We start from the raw sequence: 17,124 nt of genomic DNA on the forward strand, positions 1-17,124 counted from the left end.
AATGAATGAATGAATGAATGAATGAATGAATGAATGAATGAATGAATAATTGAAAAAAGCACTACTTAAGCTCTTGCTATATGCAGGTACTATGCTTAGCATGATAAATATAAAAGTAGTCTTTGCCCTTAAAAAAAAACATATGGGGAATTGGTGGTCTTCTGGCTAAGTGAACCTATTGTTAGAACTGAGGCTCAGGTGGCACTAGTCTGTACTAGAGCAGAGTCTGTGTGACCCTGGGCAAGTCATTTAATCCTGTTTGCCTCAGTTTCCTCATCTGTAAAATGAGCTAGAGAAGGAAATGGCAGTATTCTTGCCAAGAAAACCCCAAATGAGGTCACAAAGAGCCAGACACACCTGAACCGACTGAACAACAACATGCGATATGTGCCAGTCTCTGAATTTAATCCAACAAGAATTTATCATTCATCTACTGTATTATGTGCAAGTCACATTCAGTGGAGATAGAAAGACAATAATGGGACAGTCTCTGCCCTCACAGAGCTTATATTCCACCGAGACAAAACTACATGTACACTGATAAATAAATGTAAATATATATCTCATACATACATATTTTAAGTAAATAAAGGCCATGGGGAACATTTAAGAGAAAAGCATTAACAACTAAGGGAATAAGGAAGGGAAGGCCTTATGTGGGATGTGACATGAGCTAAGCTTTGGAAGGATCTAGGAAGAGATAGTGTTATACAAGGAAGAGCTGGCAGGCCTATTTGACTGGAATACAGGGTGCCTAAGAGGGAGCAATGTGAAATCAGCTTGAAAAAAGGTCAGAATCAGAATGTGAAGGACTTTACATGCCAAAAAGAAGAGGTTGTATTTTTATCTTAGAGAAAATAGGGAAACACTGAAGTTTCTTGAGCAGTAGTGTGACATGGTCATATCCTTGCTTCAAGAAAATCAAATTAAAAGCTGTGTGTAGGTTAGACAGGAAAGGGAAGAGACAGAGAGTCCAATTGGGAAGCTATTGCAATAAATGTTTTGGTATATGATATTGAAAGGCAGCAGGGTTGCCCAGTCATGGAGATTCAGGATACTTAAGGGTCAGAGACCAGGCATATCAACACTAAATATATTAAACACCTACTATTTGCAGAGCACTGGGGCACATGTGAAGTTTAAATAAGGTTTGATTCCTACTTTAATGGAATTTAGAGTCTCCAAGGGAGGTAAGATACAAACACAGACAATTATAACTGAATAATTTTAATATTATAATGATAAAATAATTAGTTACCCACCCCCTACCCCCAAATGTGCTATGGGAGTTCTGAAAAAGCAAGATCGTTATCAATAGAGGGTAAAACTGGAGACTATATGGAGGAGATAATAGATTTAGAAAGCTGTTTAGGAAGTCAACAGACAAGGAAAGGAAAGAAAAGCCTTCCAAGATTAAGGGACAGAATGAGCAAGGATAATAAGGCATGAGAAGTAGTAAGGGAAGAGGATAAACCAATTTTCCTGGTGAATGGAATAAAAGAAGAGGAGTAATGCAGGGGTTGGAGAAAGTCAGAAATGACAAAGTGATACCAAATCATGAGAAGGCCTTGATGAGCAGTTAGAGGAGAATGAATGTGAATTTCAATCAGGAGGCAATTAAAGATTTTCGAGGAGTTTCACAACAAAATCTTTACCTGAGGAAGAAAAGTTATTCTGCCGATGTGAATTGGACCAAGTGATGTTGCAAATAGCTGAAAAATTGAGACACTAAGAGGCATTAATCCAACCACTTGGAGACTGAGCCATAAAGTTCAGATGAAAAGACTCGAGATAAGCCTGAGGATCCCTCACCTTGACTTGGGGGAACGTTGAGAAAAAACAAATTCTCTAAAAATGTATTCTCTATCTTTGCAGAAACCAGTATTAATGTGTTCATTCAGTTAGCTATTCTTTGTAGCTAATATATTTAAGTTTTACTTTTTGCTGTTAGCATATTGGTTATTTTTTTTAATACATTATGAAATATTTCAGTACTTGAATGATCTGTGATGTCTCTGGGATAGGTATTCTCTCCATTGATACAGATATCAAGGTCAGTGTAACTTAATAGACCACGTGAGAGAATTATTACGGTAGAACACTCAACCTTTGTGGCTGAACTAGTGATGAGTGTCTCTGAACTTAGACATATTGTTGAAATCTATGTGCTTCACAACTGCATGCTGAATTTGATTGTGGATGTTTTGTGTAGGTGGTTCTGAAAGGAAGCAGAAGAACGAGTCAACAAAGAGACGAAATGATTGATAATATCCTTGGGTACTGTGCTCAGGAGAATGCAGTATGGCAAAACCTTACAATGAGAGACCATCTGGAGGTCTATGCTGCAGTGAAAGGACTAAAGAAGGAAGATGCTATGGTCACTATTTCACGGTACAGTAAAAAGTGAAACTGTACCAGTTTTCTAGAGAATGAGACAGGCTAGAGTAGGGGTGGGGAAGTTGAGGCCTCGAGGCCTCCGGTGACCCTCTAGGTCCTCAAGTGTGGCCCTTTGAACAAGTGTGACCCCTTGAACAGATTCAGTCAAATGGCTGCACTTGAGGACCTAGAGGGCCAGCGGTGGCCTCGAGGCCTCAGCTTCCCCACTGCTGGGCTAGAGTTGTAACAAGGGTGAGGCAAGAGAAGTCCTTGCCTTGGGTATGCAAAATTAAATAGCACAAAATGTTTTTATCTTTTTTTTTAAAAGGAAATTACTATTAAGTACAGGAAAGTATGATTTTATATCCTTACCTTAGGTTCACTTAGGTTCACTGCTTTGGGACAAGGATGGTATTGCTGCTTTCCACATAAAACTAGGCATGAATATTTTCAGTTATTTCCCCAGTTTTGCTAGATTATAAGTAATTGATCTGAGATTGGTCCTGTTTCATTGTGTCTCAATTCATTGATCATTGTTATAAAACCTAATAGGAAATAAACTTTGAAATATGAAATTAATCAATCAAGGCACATTGAAATGAATACTTGTAATGTTAATAAGAAGCAAGCTAAACAACCACAAAACTCCACTCTTGTTTCTTCATGAATCACTTCATGATAACCATAGCTGAGACTTTCTTCCACATTGTATTACTATGTTTTCTGGATATATTCTTCCAACGCCCACCATTGGCCAAAGAGCCTGATTCAAAGCATTTTTCCTTTTAAAATTTAATTTTCAATAATGATCATTTATTTTCTCTCCTACTCCCACACTGACAAGAAAATTAAACCTTGTTACAAACATGCAAAATAAAACAAAACAAATTCCCACATTGACCATGTCCAAAAACGTAAGTTTTGTTCTTCATCTTGAATCTTGTTTGTCAGGAAGTGGGTAGCATGCTTCATCACTGGACGTTGAATTGATCAGAATTCCCAAGACCTTCAAAATCATTTGTCTTTACAATGATGTTATTGTATAATTTTTTTTCTCATGATTCTGCTCATTTTAATCTGCATTTGTTCATCATATAAATCTTCCCAGGTTTCTCTGAATCCATCCCTTTCATCATTTCTTATATTATTTTTTATAATAGTATTTCACTATGTTCATGTACCATAATTTGTTCAGTCATTCCCTAAATCATGGGCATCCTCTCATTTCAAGCAATGTTACACATATGGGTACTTTTCCTCTTTTTTTATATCTATTTCAAGTATAAATCTAAAAGTGTTATTGCTAAGCCAAAAGGCATATGCACACTTTAGTGACCTGTTGAGTATAATTCAAAATTACTGTCCAAGATGGCTGGACCATTCACAACTCCACCAACAAGGCATTAGTGGCCCATTTTTCTGCAATACCTCCCACATTCATAATTTTTATTTTTTTGTCTTCCTGGCTAATCTTAGGGATGTGAGATAGAACCTCAGAGTTGCTTTAATTGGCTTTTCTCCCATCAATGTATTTTCTATCAGATTAAAGGATGCTCTCAAACTTCAGGAGTACATGAAGGTTCCAGTCAAGGACTTGCCAACAGGCATAACTCGAAAGGTATGTAATGTGCTTGGCGTTCTTTTAAGCATTGCTATGGTGAGGCTAGTGACTAATTATGTTTCTCTGCATTTTAGTTGTGCTTTGCTCTGAGTATCCTGGGAAATCCAGCTGTCATGCTTCTGGATGAACCATCAACTGGAATGGATCCAGAAGGGCAGCAACAAATATGGTGAAGAGAATTATAAGAAAACTCAATGCCAAACAAAGCCTGTTTAGAATTTAATCTTCTCATTGATCTTATGAAAATTAAGCATTATAAAAGTTCTATTTCCTAACTAATTCTAATTGATCTGCTCTATAGAAACATATTTAGCACCAAAGGTTTCCCTGATGTTTCTGATCTAGGTATCATTCAGAAATAAATAGCCCAATAAATAATCCATCCAAGACCCCAATAAATTCCCAAGGATTTCATTGTTTTTTCCAGTCTTCCATATTACAAGTTTATTTTCATTATTTTTATTAATTCAATATTTCTCTTTTTTTACCTCAACTTCTGCCTTCTTCCCAGAGAAACTATCCTCATTCACTATTTTTTTTTTGCTCAAGCCAATTCCTTCAATTCATGTATCTCTATCCTCCCTGGTTCTTTGCTGCTCTACCATTTTTTCTTCTCTAGGAACATTCTTCTCTTTATCTGATCTGAATTGTCCAAACAACTATATTATCTGTGACCATTCCAATTTATTTTGTCAAGTTTTATGGAAACATTAGTGTGCTTCTCCTAATTGCATGCATTTTCTTGACTTCACTACAGGCAGGCTATTCAAGCATTGTTTAAAAAGAAAGAGACTGGTGCTATCCTGACTACACATTACATGGCAGAAGCTGAAGCTGTGTGTGACCGAGTGGCCATCATGGTATCAGGACAGCTACGGTGGGTGAATGTTCCATTATAATTTTATAAGCAAGGATGTAACAAAATGAGAGAGTCTTCTGCAACTCTGCTCATCCCATGGTGAGTAGATCTGTTGCTTTGGTATAAATGAGGCCTTATCCCCACCATTCACCATTCACAGAACAAAGAATAATAGCAATAGGTTAGGTAGCAAATATATTGGGGTTTTTTTTTAGCTTTTCTCTCTCTCTCTCTCTCTCTCTCTCTCTCTCTCTCTCTCTTTCTCTCTCTCTCAATCTCTCTGTCTTTCTCTCAGTCTCTGTGTCTCTTTGAGTCTATCTCTGCTTCTGTCCCTGTCTCTCTCTCTGTCTCTATGTCTCTCTCTCTGTGTCTCTCTGTCTTTCTGTCTCTCTCTCTCTCTCTCTCTCTCTCTCTGTCTCTCTCTTTCTCTCTCATATGTACATCTTCTCCCATTTCCCCTACTCCAGATGCATTGGTTCCATCCAGCATCTGAAAAGCAAGTTTGGCAAAGATTATTTACTGGAAATAAAAGTGAAAGAACCTGGACAAGTGAGACATCTCCATGAAGAGATTCTGAAGCTTTTTCCAACAGCAGCAAGGCAAGAAAGGTAAGGGAAGTTTTTTTTTCCCCTGTGATGGCAAAAGTAAGTTTAATCCTTCTGTCAGTTTTTCTTGTTTTATGGTGTGCCAAAGAAAAAAAAAGTGAATACTTTACTCTGCATTTTAGACACAAGGATGCCAGAATTTTAAAATTAATTTAATATTACTTTAAATCCAAATATTTCTGGCTTAGAGCGAGAAGTGTCCAAAGTGACACAGTCTAGTTATTTCTCTACCTCAAGAAAATCTGAAGTAACATTTATAAGAATCTTGAACAAGGAAAAGGCCACATGTATGAAAACAAAGTTTTGGTTAACATGCTATTTCAACAATAGAACAATAGTCACTTCAAAACTAGTCAATTCCTTCTTGATAAACCTTAATCCTTTCTTAATGGAAAAGACAATGATCTTAACTGTACAAGAGGTATTGATCTTGGTTACCATCGTTAATCCATATTCACTTTGCATACTTTGCTAAAGGTAAAAGTTTAGAAGGGACTTCAGACAGAGAAATACTTATTTTGTAACATTTTAGGTGAAGTTTTTCATATATTTCATATATTTCCATATAGTGCAGTTTGAGCCATAAGGGACAATCATACAATAAGACCTGGGGAGTTCAGTTCCCCTGAGAGAAAAGAAAGGAACAAAACAACTGTTCCAAGGAGCCAATGCTGAGATTTCCTAGGAGGCGAACATGGGAATCAACCCTCCCCACCCTGGGTATAAACCCCAAGCAGAACCCAACCTTTAAGAGTTTTTACCACCCAAAAGATGAAGGAAAAGGTGACTGAAGAGTGAAAGAATTCATCAGAGAAAAACTAAAGAAGAAGAACAGAAAATCAGCTAGGTTCTTAGGATCATTGAAAATACAATGTAGTAATAGGTTATGTACTGCAATATAGAATGTGAAAGTATCTTGGGATGGAAGAAACAAAGCATCATCATATTTCCTGGGAAAAGAAATCTATATGATGAATAGTCAGTAATATTAAATATTTAGATCATTGGGGAAAAGACTATTTTTTACTTGCAGAAAGAAATATTGCTAGAAAAATGTCTTATCCATGGTAGGTGCTTAATAAATACTTAAATTTTTTTATTGATCTCTTTTGTTTTTATATCAGCTATATTTTATACTGTATCTCTTCACCCATACTTTCCCAGAGAGTCATCCTGTATATTAAAGAAGAAACAAAATTCAGCAAAACCAACCAACATATCAAAAAAGTTAAAACAACTAATTAATAAGCACTATGTAATAGGTATTGTGCTAAGCACTGGTTATATAATAAAAAGTAAAAATACCCCATGCTTTCAAGGAGCTTATATTCTAATGGGGCAGATTACATACATATATGATTATGCATATATACATATTGTACGTATATGTACTATATCTGTATATACTATATCTGTATATATGTATATATGCGTATGTATGTGTGTGTGTGTATGTGTGTGTGTTTGTGTGTATGATACTGCTGACCATTTTTTTCTGAGTACTCTCTCCTCTGGGGCAGCTAAGTGGAGCAATGGATAGAGTGCTAGACACGCAGTCAGAAAGACTCAACTTCGTGAGTTCAAATCTGGTCTCAGATACTAGTTCTGTGACTCTGAGCAAGTCACTGAACCCTATTTACCTCAGTTTTCCATCTGCAAAGTGAGCTGGAGAAGGAAATGACAAACCACTCCAATATCTTTGCCAAGAAAACCCCAAAGGGATCACAAAGAGTTGAGCATGACTGAAAAACAACTAAACAGCAAAACCTCCTTTCTGGATTTTCATGATACATTATTTCTTAACATTTTAGTTGAAGTTTTTCATGTATTTCATATATTTCCATATAGTGCAGTTTGAGCCATGAGGGACAATCATACAATAGGACCTGGGGAGTTCAGTTCCCCTGAGAGAAAAGAAAGGAGTGAAACAACTGTTCCCATGATATCATATGTTATTGTATATATGTATATATATATATATGCATACATATATGCACACACACACACACATATATATGTATAGCCATGGAAAATAAATATATAATATATAGAAGATATCTTTATAGGAAAGAGGCAGTGAAAGACCTCTTGAGAAGATGAAAACAATAATGATAGAGATGATAGGTAGATAGAGAGAGAGACAGGCAGATAAATAGATAGCATTTGCATTTACTTTAGGGTTTACAAAGCACTTTACAATATGTCAGTCTGTCAATAAAATTTATTAAGTGCATATTATGTACCAGGTACTGCGCTAAGTGCTTTATTTTCTCATTTGATTTTCACAACAACCCTGGGAGGTAGGTGCTGTTATTCTCACCATTTTACATAGGAGGAAACTGAGGCAAACAGCAAAACTGAGGCAAAGTTCTGGAAAGACAGACTTGACAAATGCTTGCTTTAATTAATAAATAAAAGAGTTTATAGGTGATCCTACATCAATTCTGTTTTTTAATGTTATTTTCTTCAGTATTTTTTGTGCCTCTTTTACCAAACTGTTAATTCTCTTTTCATAAACTTTTTTTTTAAATCACTCGCATCTCTTTCCCCAAGTTCTCCTCTACCACTCTTATCTCTTTCTTGAACTCTTCCAGGAATTCTTGTTGGGAGTGAGTCTAATCAGCATTTTTCTTTGAGGCTTCCTTGTAGCAGTTTTCACATTGTTATTTTCTTCTGAGTTCATGTCTTGATCTTCCCTGCCGCCATAATAACTTTTTATAGTCAAGCTTTTTATTTAAGTAGGGAATGACATGACCAAATCTACACTTTAGGAAAATCGCCTTGGTATGTCTGTGTAAGAAAGGTTAGATTGGGGAGAGAATCCCTAAGAGGTGAGGAGGGCTTGAATTATAGTGGTGGCTATGTGAGTGACAAGAAGGTAATACATCTGAGAGATTTTGAAAAAGAAATAAATATATGAGATTTGGCAGCTAATTCAGTATGGGGAAAGTGAGAATGAGGAATCAGGATGATGCGAGGTGAAAAACCTCAGTGATTGGAAGGGTGGTTGTACTTTAGACAGTAATATAGGGTTTAGAAAAGGAGTCAGTTTAGGAAACGTAGTGAATCCGATTTTGGGTGTGTTAAATTAGTGATGTCTACAGTATATATACTTTGAAATGTCCACTAGGCATTTGGTGATACAACTGGCATTGAAGAGAGACTAGACTTGGATAAATATATATGGGATTATCTGTCTAGAAATTATAATTGAGCTCATTGAAGCTGATAAGATCACAAATTGAGAGAGTATAGAGGAAACTAAGAAGAGAACTTGGAATAGACCCTTGGTGAAATCAATTAAGCTCTATCAGAAGAAATGGAGAAGTAGATGTAAGACAAATAGAATGCAAACCAAGAGAGGACAGTATCATGAAAATCCAGAAAGGAGAGGGTTTTGCTATTTAGTTGTTTTCCATTCGTGCTCAACTCTTTGTGACCCCATTTGGGTTTTTCTTGGCAAACATATTGGAGTGGCTTGCCATTTCCTTCTCCAGTTCATTTTACAGATTGAATACTGAGGCAAATGGGGTTAAGTGACTCGCTCAGGGCCACAAAACTAGGATCTGAGACCAGAGTTGAACTCACGAAGATGAGTCTTCCTCACTCCAGGTCCATTGCTCAACCTAGCTGCCCCAGATGAGAGAATACAGAGAAAAAAAAATGGTCAACAGTATTATGATGAGTGAGAAAAGACTGTTAGGTTTTTAAATGAAGGGAATACTGATCACTTTGAAGAGAGCAATTTCAGGGAAACTATGAGTTCAAAACCAGACTGCAAATCAAATAAAAAAATTATATCAAATTAACTCCATTTCGTTTGGTTCTATTCATTTTGTGATTATCCTTCATTTTATGAGCTAGGCCTTGCTTTGCTATAAATCAGATGATTATGGGAAATTTAAGATGTTAAGACAATTCTGAGAAATTAAGGTAACAGGACAGGACCAAAATGTTCCATATATCTTGCTGTTCGTTCTTGTAACAACTACAGAATGCTCCAGGACATTCTTTTTTAATAGTATTTTATTTTTCCCCAGTTATATGTCAAGAAAAATTGTAGCATTCATTTTTTACAAGATTTTGAGTTCCAAAATCTTTCTTGTAAAAATCTCTCTGCTCCCCTCTTCTGAAAATGGTAGGCAGTTTGATATAGATTATACATGTGATAGCATATAAAATTATTTCCATATTAATCACAGTTGGAAAAGAATAAACAGATTTGAAAAACCATGGGAAAGAATAAAGTAAGTGAAAAAAATGCTTCAATCTTCATTTCAGAGTCCATCAGTTCTTTATCTGGATATGGATAACATTTTCTTTTGTGAGTTCTTTGTACTAGTCTTGGATCATCGTGTTGCTGAGAAGGGCTGAGTCATTCATACGTGATCATCACACAGTGCTGCTGATACTCTGTACAATATTTTCTTGGTTCTGCTCATTTCACTTTTCATCAGTTCATACAAGTCTTTCCAGGATTTTCTGAAATCCTCCTGCTCATAATTTCTTATTGCACAATAGTAGTTCATTACATTCATACACCACAGCTTGTTCAGCCATTCTCCAAATGATGAGCATACCTTCAATTTCCATCATTTTGCCACCATGACAAGGGCTGTTACAAATATTTTTGCACATGTAGGTCCTTTTCCCTTTTTTATGATCTCTTTGGTATACAGACCTAGTAGTGGTATTGGTGGATCAAAGGGTATGCATAGTTTGGTTGCCCTTTGGGCATAGTTCCAAATTGCTCTCCAGAATGGTTGGATCAGTTCACAACTCCACTAATAGTGCATTAGTGTCCTAATTTTCCCACATCCTACCCAAAATTTATTGTTATCATTTTTTGTCGTGTTAGCCAATCTGACAGGTGTGAGGTTGTACCTTAGACTTGTTTTGATTTGCATTTCTCTAATCAAAAGTGATTTAGAGCACTTCTTTCTATACCTATAGATAATGTTGATTTCTTCATCTGAAAACTGCCTGTTCATATCCTTTGACCATTTATCAATTGGGGAATGACTTGTATTCTTATAAATTTGACTCAGGTCTCTATATATTTGAGAAATGAGGTCTTTATCAGAGACACTTGCTGTAAAGATCGTTCCCCAGTTTTCTACTTTCCTTCTAATCTCAGTTGCATTGGTTTTGTTTGTACAAAAGATTTTTAATTTAATATAATCAAAATTATCTGTTTTATATCTGTTACATATTACATTTACATTTACATTTACAATGCTGTCTGTCTCTTGTTTGGTCATGAATTCTTATTCTCGCCATAGAGCTGACAGATAGACTATTCCTTGCTCCTTTAATTTGCTTATGGCCCTTTATGTCTAAACTATGCACTCATTTGGACCTTATCTTGATATATGGAGTGAGATACTAGTCTATACCTTGTTTGTGGCCTATTGTTTCCCAGTTTTTCCAGCAGTTTTTGTCAAATAGTGAATTCTTATCCCAAAGACTGGGGTCCTTGGATTTATCAAACACTAAGTTACTATGGTCATTGACTACTATGTTTTGTGTACCTAATCTATCCCACTGATCCACCACTATATTTCTTAGCCAGTACCAGATAGTTTTGATGATTATTGCTTTATAATATAGTCAAAGATCTGGTATTGCTAGGCTACCTTCTCTTGCATTTCTTTTCATTAATTCCCTTGATATTCTTGAACTTTTGTTCTTCCAGAAGAATTGTTGTAATTTTTTCTAGTTCTATAAAATAATTTTTGGTAATTTGGTTGGTATGGCACTAAATAGGTAAACCACTTTAAGCAGAATTTTCATTTTTATTATATTGGCTTGGCTTACCCATGAGCAATTGATATTTTTCCAGTTGTTTAGATCTGAATTTATTTGTATTTAGAGTTTTATAATTGTGTTCATATAGTTTTGGGGTTTGTCTTGGGAGGTAGACTCCTAAGTATTTTATATTGTTTATAGTTATTTTAAATGGAATTTCTCTTTTTTACCTCTTGCTTCTGGGCTTTATTGGTCATATCAAGAAATTCTGACTATTTCCTCATTGCCCATTCTAGTTCCTTCGATTTCTTTTTCTTATTGCTATAGCTAACATTTCTAACTATATTGAATAATAGTGGTGATAAGGGGCATCCTTGCTTCACCCCGATCTTATTGGGAAAGATTCTAGCTTATTCCCATTACAAATAATGCTTGCTGATGGTTTTAGATAGATACTGCTTATTGTTTTAAGGAAAGCTCCACTTATTCCTGTGCTCTCTAGTGTTTTCAATAGGAACGGTTGCTGTATTTTGTCAAAAGCTTTTTCAGCATGTATTGAGATGATCATATGATTTCTGTTGGTTTTGTTATTGATATGGTCAATTATGTTAATAATTTTCCTAATATTGAACCAATACTGCATTTCTGGTATAAATCCCACCTGGTCATAGTGTATAATCCTTGTGATATATTGCTACAATCACCTTGTAAGTATTTTATTTAACATTTTTGCATTGATATTCATCAAGGAAATCGAACTATAATGTTCTTTCTCTGTTTCAGCTCTTCCTAGTTTAGGTATCAGCATCATATTTGTGTCATAAAAAGAGTTTGGTAGGACAACTTCTTCATCTATTTTTCCAAATAATTTGTAGTTTATTTGGAATTAAATCTTCTTTAAGTATTTAGTAGAATTCACTTGTGAACCCATCTGGCCCTGGGGATTTTTGCCTAGGGAGTTCACTAATGGCTTCTTAAATTTCTTTTTCTAATATGGGATTGTTTATGTATTCTATTTCTTGATTTGTTAGTCTAGGTAATTTATGCTTTTGTCAATATCCATCAATTTCGCTCAGATGGTCAGATTTATTGGCATATAATTGGGCAAAATATTTCCTAATGATTGCTCTGATTTATTCTTCACTGATGGTGAATTCACCCTTTTCATTTTTGATACTGGGTATTTGGTTTTCTACTTTCTTTTTCTAATCAGATTAACCAATGACTCATCTATCTTATTGGTCTTTAAATAAAACCAGCTCCTAGATTTATTAGCTCAATAGGGTACTATTTATTTGTTTGTTTTTACTTTCAATCATTAATCTCACCCTTGATTTTCAGGATTTCCAATTTAGTGCTCAATTTGGGATTTTTAATCTGTTCTTTTTCTAGTTTTATTAGTTGCATGCCCAGTTCATTGATCTCTTTTTTTTTCTATTTTGTTGATGTAAGACTTTGGAGAAAGAAATTTTCCTCTTAGTACCACATTGGCTGCATCTCATAAATTTTGGCATGTTGTCTCATTGTTGTCATTTTCTTTAATGAAATTATTGGTCATTATTACAATTTTTCTTTGACCCATTCATTTTTTAGGATTGGATTATTTAGTTTCCAATTAATTTTTAATCTATATTTCCACTGCCCTTTGTTGGATTATTGTGTTCAATTAATTTTTAATCTGTATTTCCACTACCCTTTCTTGAATGTAATTTTTTATTGCATTATGATCCAAAAAGAATTACATTTACTATTTCTACCTTTTTACATTTGATTTTGAAGTTTTTAATGCTCTATTACATGGTCAGTTTTTGTGTAAGTGTCATGTGCTACTGAGAAAAAGTTTTTTTTCCCTTTCTGTCCTCATTCAGTTTTCTCCAAATGTCTGTCATATCTGACTTTTCTAATATTCTATTTACCTCTTTAGTTTCTTTTTCATTTATATTTTGGTTGGATTTATCGAGTTCTGAGAGGGGATAGTTGAGGTCCCCCACTAGTATAGTTTTGCTGTCTATTTCTTCCCATAACTCACTTAAGTTCTTTAAGAATTTGGAAGCTATACCATTTGGTGCATGTAAGTTTAGTATTAATGCTGCTTCATTGTCTATGGTACATTTTAGCAAGATATAGTTTCCTTCCTTATCTCCTTTAATTAGGTTCATTTTTGCTTTTACTTTGTCTGAGATCAAGATGGCTACCCCTGCTTTTTTATTTTTACCTCAGCTGAGGTAAATATAATATAAATATATAATAAATACAAATATAAATGTAATATAAATATAATAATAGATTCTTACCTTACCTTACCTTCACTCTGTGTGTGTGTCTCTGCTTCAGATATGTTTCCTGTAAACAACATATGGTAGGATTTTGAGTTTTCATCCACTCTCCTATCTGCTTCTGTTTTGTGAGAGAGTTTGTCTCATCCATATTCACATTCACAATTATAATTCCTAACTGTATTTCCCTCCTTCCTATTCTTCCTCCTGTTTGTTCTCTCTCTCTTTTCAACCTTTCCCTCCTCACCAGTGTTTTGCTTCTATCTACCACCTTCCCTAATCTGTCCTCCCTTCTGTCAGTCCCCACTTCCCTTTATTTGATGTCCTCTCCCCCTACTTCCTTAGCAGGTAAGATAGATTTCTATATTCAACTGATTGTGTACAGTATTTCTTCTTTGAGCCAATACTGATGAGAGTAAGGTTCAAGCAATGCTCATCAACCACTTTCCCATCTTCCTTTCCACTGTAATAGGTCTTCAGTCACTATTCATGTGAAATAATTTATCACATTTTATCTCTCTCTTCCTTCTGCACCCATTGTACTCTTCTTTCTCATCCCTTAAATATTTTTAGTGCCATTCCCTCAAATTCACCTTATACCCACACGCTCTGTCTATGTATATTCCTTGTAGCTATACTATTAGTGACATAATTTTTAAAAATTAAAAGTATCATCTTCCCGTGTATGTAAATAATTAGCTCTATTGAACCCCTTACGTTTTCTTTTCCCTTTTTACCTGTTTATGTTTCTCTTGGGTCTTGATATTGGAGGTCAAGTTTTTGGTTTAGTTCTGGTCTTCTTTTTAAGAAAACTTGAAATCCCTCTATTTCATTAAATGACCATTTTTTCCTTGATGTATTATGCTTAATTTTGCCAGGTAAGTGATTCTTGGTTGTAGTCCTAGCTCCTTTGCCTTTCAGAATATAATGTTCCATGACCTCCAATCTTTTCATGTTGCAGCTCCAAGTCCTGTGAATACTGATTGTAACCCCCTGATATTTGAATTGTTTCTTTCTGGCAAGTTGGAGTATTCTTTTCCCTTGACTTGATAGTTCTGAAATTTGGCTATAATGTTCCCTGGACGTTTTATTTTGGGATCTCTCTCCTGAGGTGATTGGTGGATTCTTTTTATTGTTATTATTATTCTTTTTTATATTTTATTTATTTGTTTGTTTTTAGACTTCAACATTCACTTTTTTATTTTTTGGTGAGGCAATTGGGGTTAAGTGACTTGCCCAGAGTCACACAGTGAGTGAATGTTACTTGTCTGAGGCTGGATTTGAACTCATGTCCTCCTGACTCCATGGTCAGTGCGCTGTCCCCTGCACCACCTAGCTGTTTCTATTCACTTCTATAAGATTTTGAGTTCTAAATCCCCCCCATTCTCCCCTCCCCAGGATATCATGCAATCTGATATAGGCTATAAATGTACAATCATATTAAATGTATTTCCACATTAGTCATATTATGAAGAAGAATTAGAACCAAAGGGAAAAACCACAAGAGAAAAGAAAGAAATAAAAAACAATAGCATGCTTTGATCTGCATCCAGACTCCATATTTCTTTCTCTAGATGTGGATAGCATTTCCCATCATGAGTCTTTTGGAATTGTCTTAGATCCTTGTATTGCTGGGAAGAGCTAAATCTATCAAAGTTAGTCATCCCACAGTGTTGCTGTTACTATGTACAATGTTCTCCTGATTCTGCTCACTTCACTCAGCATCAATTCATGTAAGTCATTCCAGGTTTTTCTGAAGTCCTCCTGTTCATCATTTCTTATACCACAATAGTATTCCATTACATTCATATGCCATAACTTGTTCAGCCATTCCCTAATTGTTCCCCTCAATTTCCAATTCTTGGTCACCACAAAAAAAGCTGCTATAAATATTTTTGTACATGTGGGTCCTTTCCCCATATTTGTGATCTCTTTGGGATATAAACCTAGTGATATTGCTGGGTCAAAGGGTACACATAGTTTTATACCCTATGAGAATAGTTCCAAATTGCTCTCCAGAATGGTTGGATCAGTTCACAATTCCAACAACGACGCAATAATGTTCCAATTTTTCCTCATCTTTTCCAATATTTATCATTGTCCTATTTTGTTATGTTAGCTAATCTGATAGGTGTGATGTGGTACAACAGAGTTGTTTTGATTTGCATTTCTCTAATCAACAATGATTTGGAGCATTTTTTCATATGACTATAGATGGCTTTAATTTCTTCCTCTGAAAACTTTGACCATTTATCAACTGGGAAATGGTTTGTATTCTTACAAATTTGACTTAGTTCTCTATATATTTGAAAAATGAGGCCTTTATCCCAAACACTTGCTATAAAAATTGTTTCCCAGCTTTCTGCTTCCCTTCTAATCTTGGTCTCATTGGCTTTGTTCATGCAAAACCTTTTTAATTTAATGTAATCAAAATTATTCATTTTGCATTTCAAAATGTCCTCTATGTCTGTTTCGTCTCTATATTATGAAAAAAAAAATCAACAGCTTGGAAAACTGCTTAAAAAGTAGAATTAGCCAAATAGAAAAGGAGATCAAAAATCCACTGAAGAAAACAACTCCTTAAAGAGTATAATTAGTCAAATGGAAAAGAAAATACAAAAGCTAATTGAGGAAAACAACATCTTAAAAGTTAGAATTGAGCAAGTGGAAACTAATGACTCTATGAGATGTCATGAATCAAACAAACAAAATCCAATTCCCTCATGGGAAAAAGCAACTGACCTGGAAGATAGATTCAGTAGAGACAACATCAGAATCACGGGACTACCTGAAAACCATAATCAAAAGGAGGACCTAGACAGCATCTTTCAAGAAATTATCAAGGAAAATTTCCCTTAGTTTAGTCATAAATTCTTCCATTCTCTGTAGTTCTGAGAGGTAAACTATTCTTTGCTCTCCTAATTTGCTTATAATCTCACCATTTATGACTAAATCATGTACCCACTTTGACCTTATCTTGGTATATGGTTTAAGATGTTGGTCTATGCCCACTCTCTGTTGTACTATTTTCCAGTTTTCCCAAGAATTCTTGTCAAATAATGACTTCTATCCCAGAAGTTGGAGTCTTTGGGTTTTTCAAAAAGTAGATTACTGTAGTCATTGACAACTGTGTCTTGTTTATCTAACCTATTCCACTCTATTTCTTAGCCAATGCCAATCAGTTTTGATGATTGCTGCTTTATAATACAATTTTAGATCTGGTACAGCTAGGTCACCTTCCCTTGCATTTCTTTTCATTATCTCCCTTTGATATTCTGGATCTTTGGTTCTTCCAGGTGAATTTTGTTATTATTTTTTCTAGCTCTATAAAATAATTTTTGGTAGTTTAATTGGTATGGCACTAAATAAATAAATTAGTTTAGGTAGAATTGTCATTTCTACTATATTATCTCAGCCTATCCATGAGCAACTGATATTTTCCAATTATTTAGATCTGACTTTATTTGTGTGAAATGTTTTGTAATTGTGTTCACATAGTTCCTGGATTTGTCTTGGCAAGTACATGCCCAAATATTTTGTGTTGTCTAAAGTTACTTTAAATGGAATTTCTCTTTCTATCTCTTCCTGCTGGGCTTTGTTGGTAATATATAGAAATGCCAATGATTTATGTGGGTTTAT

At 35.0% G+C, this 17,124-nt stretch overlaps 1 protein-coding gene across 3 annotated transcripts in view; it reads left to right on the top strand.

Annotated features, from left to right (window-relative positions):
* LOC114050932 (ATP-binding cassette sub-family A member 10-like) overlaps window positions 1-17,124 on the top strand; it is a 117,437-nt gene that overhangs the window by 91,521 nt on the left and 8,792 nt on the right. For all 3 annotated transcript variants that reach the window (XM_027872978.1, XM_027872980.1, XM_027872979.1), the window contains 5 exons: window positions 2,213-2,391; window positions 3,919-3,994; window positions 4,072-4,166; window positions 4,755-4,874; window positions 5,324-5,464. In XM_027872978.1, coding sequence (XP_027728779.1) covers window positions 2,213-2,391; window positions 3,919-3,994; window positions 4,072-4,166; window positions 4,755-4,874; window positions 5,324-5,464 — 611 coding nt within the window. The remainder of the gene's footprint in view (window positions 1-2,212; window positions 2,392-3,918; window positions 3,995-4,071; window positions 4,167-4,754; window positions 4,875-5,323; window positions 5,465-17,124) is intronic.

This window comes from Vombatus ursinus, unplaced genomic scaffold (assembly GCF_900497805.2).
Source record: "Vombatus ursinus unplaced genomic scaffold, bare-nosed wombat genome assembly UNPS02014801.1, whole genome shotgun sequence".
Lineage (NCBI taxonomy): Eukaryota > Metazoa > Chordata > Mammalia > Diprotodontia > Vombatidae > Vombatus > Vombatus ursinus.